Genomic DNA, 6,656 nt, shown 5'->3' on the forward strand with positions numbered 1-6,656 from the left:
GTGTCAGAGCTGCCTCAAAACTCCTGTTTGGAAATGGAGCCTGGAGTGGGATTCAGGGGCTTCTGAAAGGGCATGTTTAACTCTATTCTTTCTGCTCATCCACAAACGCATGCAAGAAGATGCAGTACCCAGAGATCATGTTCTCATGAATGTCCTTACAGTTGTACTGCTCTGAAGAGCAGCCCCAGAGCTGTTGCTGCACTCTGAAAACGGTTGTGTGAGCAGCCTGGTCATCCAGAGAGCAGCCCCAGGGCACCTGCAGCTACTGGGGCTCCTCAGCAAGCAGTTCTAGAGGAGAACTCAGTTTCCTCATCCCACCAAGCAGCTGCATGGCCTTGCAGGTGCACTGTCTGGCCCAGAGCAGTGAAATCCTCTAGAGGGTTGTGGGAGACAGGGATGGATGGAAACAAGGAGACTCTCTGCCACTCCTCCTCCTTTGCAAACACACTGGGACATGCTATAGCTGTTCCACACTGAAGTAGCTCACTGCTTGCCTTTGGAGACACTCCTTTGCCCTTTAGGGATCCATCCTCTCCCTAACCCATGACAAAATCCACTGAAGCCTCTGCTATGGCTTACAGTAGGAAAATGGGGAATGAGGGAACAGCCTCTGCCCACACTTTCTTACCAACACCTCACATGAGGGGAATCAGATTCTGGTGGTTTCAGACCTTCACTGACATGAGACAGCCTCACACAACCCCTGTGACCCCTCCAAGGCTGGAGCCATCTCCAATCAGCTGTCTTTTGAAAAGGATAAAGTAAGATACTGGAGGCCTCTAGCACGCATTTAAAAAGAAGGATTTCCAAGGACTTTGAACCCTACACTGCCTCTGGAATCATGGATAGGCAAACAGACATGGGAGGTTCTGCCAAAAGAAGCAGCAGGCACAGACTCTGCAAACGCAGAGAAAGCTTCCCAAAATAAGCAGCTATCCTGGCAGGACAGTGAAAGAGAGCAGTGCCCATATGCTGATTTCCTTCTAAGCATCCTATGAAAATCATGCCTGGTTACAACCCCCTGGAGCCTGAGGGACCAGTTCCAAGATCACAGGAAGAAACCAAAGGGAAGAACTGGGCTTGCTGCTGAGAGCCCAGGCTGAGGACTGAAAGTGTAATGACAGAAGGAAACAGTGTGCAACATTTCTGTTATGAAAGTGTTTTCTGATACACTCTTCAAAGAACAAAACTGGTCACTGGATTCAGCTAGTGACTTCTATTCCTTCAGCTCCTGGTCTAGCTAGGCACACTATGGAATAACCCACCCCTCGTGATCCCTTAGTGACTTCTCTTTGCCAGATGCCATAATCAACATCCCTCAGGAGAACAGAAGCTGACTTGAACTTGATAAACCAAGAAGGCAGCAACATCCTGAACTGACTTGAATACATCCATGTTTTATTTGCTTAAATAAAGGTAGAGTCTCAGTTTTACAATTCCAGTTCTGTAGCAATAGCAACAACCGCAGCAGCAGAGTGGACACAGGGAGGGGATGGCTGTGGCACCTGTGGGAATTGTGCGTTTCATTTAAAATAAACAATTTAAATAGAGTAGACTTTTTAAATGGATTTTTAAAACACATAAGCCTAATAGAATAGGGGTTTTCTTCTATTAAAAAAAAGCCAACAATCCAATGTCTGGTAGAAATAAAAGGTGCTGTGTAACACGTGCACGATGAGGCTCTTCAGCTTTAGCTACCAACATCAACACACACAGGGTGTGCAAACAGTGCTGCACCTGTGTCTCCTGCACTGTGGCTTGTTGAGTCTCTGTCCCCTTCCATAGGAGGTGTCAGTCCTTGCACGGATCCCAGGAGATCCCAGTCTCACCTGCAGGAAGCTTCCTCAGCAGCCCCCCTGGCAGGGCTGGCCAGCACACAAAGGCCTGAGCCTGTTCTGACCCTGGACCCTGCACAAACCATTCCCTGGGAGAATGAGGCTGTTCAGGGATGGAAATTGGAACTACAGGTCCCAGAGCCTGAGATCTTTAAGAGAACATCAAGCCGTGTTAATGAAGAAAAATCTAGAGGTCTGGAGAGGTCAGACATAGGTAAATAAACAGTAACAATAACTTGAGCACTCTGTAAAAATCTCTTGCACCTACAGCGGCAGAACCTTCTCCTTAAAGGACCTGGTTTTCCAGAGACTGCAAGAGCTGCCTACATAGCATTCACTCCCCATGAATACAGGTGTTCAGCCCTGTTTAGAAATCAGATCCCTCTAAAGCACTTTTCATTGATGCTCCAGTCCTGTCCATGGCTGCTGCTGCCCTGCACAGAAGGGCAGGATCACCCTGAGTTCCCCCAGAGGAGACTCCCTGCGTGCTCAGAGCCTGTGCTGTGATAGGGACTAGCTGCCACCAGCCAGCACAGGGCAGAGACTGCCCTGCTGTAAAGCACAGCATAGGTGAGACTGCTTGATTTGAACTACAAAACTGACCATCCAGCAGCTCATCACAGTGGGAATGCCACCCAGCAGCTAGCAGATACGTGCTCAGGGAAGCCCTCCCTGTGGCAGGCTCCTATGTGCCTACGGGCAGTCACAGCTTTGGCCAAACACTTGCATGGTAAGTCACAGGACAAGGTTTTAATGGCAAAGACAGCAAACAGCAAGTGCTCATCTCTCTGCTACACAGCTAGCCCAGGACTAACACCTAGCAGGGGCAGGAGCTGTGATCAAAGTCTGGCATCCTTTCCTAGAAGGTTCCTTGTGCCCTCCACCCATGTTTTCCAGCCAGCTTGAACAGAGGTGGAACTGGTGCAGCTCTCTCCCCACTGGACCAAACACAGCAACCAGTTAACTGACCAGACAGCCTCCACCAGTAAAGTCTGTGATAAGAATTAGAGATAAAACATCCTAGATTTCCCACAAGAGAGCAAGGGCCAGCATGATGGCATGTGTTAACTGTGCTCAGAAGCACTGCTGACACAACAGGTAATGCAGTGAATGGTTCCATGTTGCAGCATTCAGGTGGGAACATCCATGCTAGAGCAACTGGACACATATCCACCAGCTAATGAAGCACAGTGGTCACAGGTGCCAGACAGTGAGTGGGTTTAACAGCTGACCATGCACTCAACCACCTGCACACCTAGAAGTCATCCCACCCACCTACCATCCAGTCTGCTAGAGCAGATCATCTCAACACAGTGATTACTCGTGACAGAAACTAGCCGAAGTTCCACACTCCAGATATCCTGAGTAACTCTAAACCCTTTGGCACAACCTGGCGAGTGTCCACATCGGTGCTTTTCACCCAGGGCTTCAAGGTATGAGCAGTGAGATCTGGTGTTGAGCTTCCACAAGGAACAAGGAAACATACATTAAACAACAAGCAGACAGTTTCTCCAAAAAATAACACTCACATGAGACAGAGGTAAGGAAAACAGACCAGAAATAGGCAGCTACAAGAAACAATGCTGTCACATTCAAACACAGGCCCATCGCTCCTTCATATGTTGCTTCAGATTAGAGCTCTGGCAATTCTCGTCACAATTCAGTCTCGGGACACAATGCACTTATCCCAAACAACAGATACGCACATCTCAGCCATTTTAGTATTTGGCTTCCTCACAGTCACGTGGGCAAGTCTTCCGGACATGTCTGGTTCAGTATGCTGAGCAGGCTTTCCTTTGGCAGTACAGTCAGGAGTGGGTCTAGTATTGTTTTGGAGTTCAGGACTAAGATACTTCAAAGACTGTCTAGGGTGCTCTCAGCTTTGTTCTGCAGGCAGTTCTTGGTACGGAACAGATCACTACTGTCTTTAGTGAATTTAAAGGACTTTAACCCAGTCCTTTAAACCTGCTAAAACAGGCAGACATAGAAGCAAGACTACGCTCACATGCTCTATTAATAGCTCCCACCTGCAGGTACATGCTCTGTGCCTGAAAACTCCAGGCAGGATTCAGATGGTGAGGCTGCAACTCCCCAGTGAGCAAACCACCTATTGTCCTTGTGGCCACTCTCCTCAGAGTGCCCCAGAGCTGCCCACGCGTGTTTCGACCCAGCCGCTGGCTCCAGCGATGTTCCCGACGCAGCAGCCACTCTTAACAGCAGGAAGATCCTGATTTGGAGCTGGAGTGCAGGTCAATGGTGTGGCCCAGCATGCAGTGCTCCAGCTGCTCCTCCACTGCCAGTACCTGCCGCACAGCTTCCTCAAAGGCCACTGTCACATTGGTGTCATCCTTGGCACTAGTCTCCAGGTACGGATAGTTACCGTTTTCCATGCACCAGGCCCGAGCCTCCTCTGTGCTCACCTGTCTCTCCAGTTTGTCTATCTTGTTGCCCAGGACTACAAAGGGGAAGTGTTCAGGGTCCTTCACATCAGCATAATAGACAAACTCCTTCTGCCAGTTACTGAGGTTCTCAAAGCTCTGCCGGTCATCCACACTGAAAGTCAGCAAGCAGCAGTCTGCTCCCCGGTAAAAGGGGGTTCTCAGGCTCTTGAACCTCTCCTGTCCTGCAGTGTCCCAAATCTGCAGGGTCACAAAGCGTCCATCCACCTCCAGGTCCCGGTTTAAGAACTCCACCCCGATGGTGTGGAATGCCTGCGAGTCAAACTTGTTGGTGACGTACCGATTCATGAGGGAGCTCTTCCCAACTCCACCATCCCCGAGAAGAATGACCTTCAGGAGCAAGGACTTCCCACTCATTGCAGCAGGATGGCGAGGAGAGGTACTGAGGCAATCTGCAGGGTTCAGAAATAGTACAGAACAGCCATTTGACTTGTGGATTCTGCAGAAAGACACACACAGAAGAACAGAATGTGTATTTCCATCCCCATTTCTGAACAAGTTTTGCATAAAGGAAGAGAGATCTTATTATTCTCATCTCTCTTATCAGACAAGAGCTGGGGACTGGACAAGCTGTCAGGCACATGAGGCTTCCATCAGATCCAAAACAGATGCAGCAGGTCACCACTGTGAGTGCAAGGTGAGAACAACCATTGAGAGTTCAGTACCAAGTACATCACTTTGGTGAAAACTTGGTGCCTGAACACTTGTCCAGTTTCCCCACACAATTCACCACTAGTTAAACACCTCTTCTGTCCTGCGTCCTCAGGCTATCACAGAAGCAGCAAAATCCCCAGGGGTGGCCATCACCAGGGCTTCTCTCCACTGTACCATCATTAGCTAAATCATGTCCCCTGTCTGACTGGAAGGATGTAACAGACATGCAGGTCTAATATGAATACAGATCATTTGTCAAAGCAGCTCTTAATCACCCTGAGGATGCTGACTCACCTCATGAGTGGAGCTGCGCGTGATCTCCACAGCTCAGAGGGGGTTTCCCAGGCACAGAGAGCAGCTGCTCCGCTGCTCTTTGCTGGCAATGCTTGTCACAGCCCAGTTTGCTCAGGCTCAGGTGCAAGTTCACATTGCAACAACCTCAACACCACAGGCTGCTTAGTCAGCAGCCTCAAAGCCAAGTGCCAGCATGGCCTCCCCCTCTCAGGGACATTCTGCAGGCAAAGGTAGGGGCCTGACATGGAATAAGAGGTTTGGCTGTTGTACCATACCTGCTCTGGAAATACTGTCTCCAGGACTCTCTAGGGAACACCTTCCTCCAGCCTAACCGTCACTGAAAAACAAACATCAGTCATCAAGGTTGCCAGAGCTGCCCTCGGTGCACTGTTTTTCCATTTATGATGCTGAGCCAGGACAGAAGAACAAGAGCACAGCACTGGGAAGCTGAAAGTGCAGTACTGATGGCTGGAGTAAAGCAGGCAAGATCAAAGCACTGAGGAGTTTCCCTTGCCTTAAGTGAAGTGGAACACAGCCCATTTCTGGCCAGGGCAGAGCCAGTACAGTAGGGACGCTACACCCAAAATAAGAACAGAATAAGCTGAAGGAGCTCTAGCACAAGCTCACAGGCTGTGCATCTCAAGTCTCCCCTCAATCCAGGGGACACTGACAGCTCTGATCTGCTTGTCCTGCCTACTCACACACTGTGGGATCCGATTTGAGGATTGAACATGCACCTGAATCTGCTAAGCAGAAGAGTGAGCCAGCTGGCAAAAGCCTGGTATGAAGAGATGGGGCTTGCTTACACCTGCTACCAACATTCCCAGGAAGGGTGTGGACGAGTAGTGCTGCTTAGTGATGACACCACCACCCCATGGAAGCAGGAGAGTGTGGCACTGCTCAGACCAGCACTTCTACCCCTCCCAGACCAAACCACACGTTCTGCATTAGCCACGGAGGGCCCTGTCCAACCTGGGTTCTGCTCTTCTTGTGGCTCTTTCAAACAGTGCTTACCACAAAGCCAAAATCAGAAACTTCTGCTTTCAGTGACTTTCAGCTCTTTCTGCACAAAACCGCTCAATTTCACTTCCCTGCACCAAGGCAGGCACAGCTGAGCTAACCTGATGGGCCACGGGCAGCGTGTGACCCAGGTGCTCTAAAGCAAAGCACAGAATGCAAATGTCACGAGAGGCAGGAACTCCCCGGGGCTGGTGGCTATGGGAAGCTCTCCCCTGAGCAGGTGAACTGTGCCGTACCCGTGTCCCTTTGCCAAACCCTCGCTGAGGAGGAGTAAGATGTTCCCTGTCACCAAAGCCCCTCTGGCACGAGCCACTAGCCCCGAGCGAAGTTTCTGTTTAGGAATGGTTCGGTAGCAAGTGATTCGCGGCCGTTCGCAAAGTGACTAACAGGTGAT

At 50.0% G+C, this 6,656-nt stretch overlaps 1 protein-coding gene across 1 annotated transcript; it reads right to left on the reverse strand.

The window, feature by feature from the left end:
- Positions 1-3,681: 3,681 nt before the first annotated feature.
- On the reverse strand, positions 3,682-4,679 carry RAB9B (RAB9B, member RAS oncogene family). Its single transcript, XM_009071592.1, has one exon. It carries the CDS (start codon positions 4,649-4,651, stop codon positions 4,046-4,048), a length of 606 nt encoding a protein of 201 aa, XP_009069840.1. The 5' UTR covers positions 4,652-4,679; the 3' UTR covers positions 3,682-4,045.
- Positions 4,680-6,656: the final 1,977 nt, after the last annotated feature.

Source organism: Acanthisitta chloris, unplaced genomic scaffold (genome assembly GCF_000695815.1).
Source record: "Acanthisitta chloris isolate BGI_N310 unplaced genomic scaffold, ASM69581v1 Scaffold45173, whole genome shotgun sequence".
Lineage (NCBI taxonomy): Eukaryota > Metazoa > Chordata > Aves > Passeriformes > Acanthisittidae > Acanthisitta > Acanthisitta chloris.

Excerpts from the sequence above, each read along its gene's own strand:
- RAB9B (XM_009071592.1), bottom strand. The coding sequence starts at position 4,651 with ATGAGTGGGAAGTCCTTGCTCCTGAAGGTCATTCTTCTCGGGGATGGT.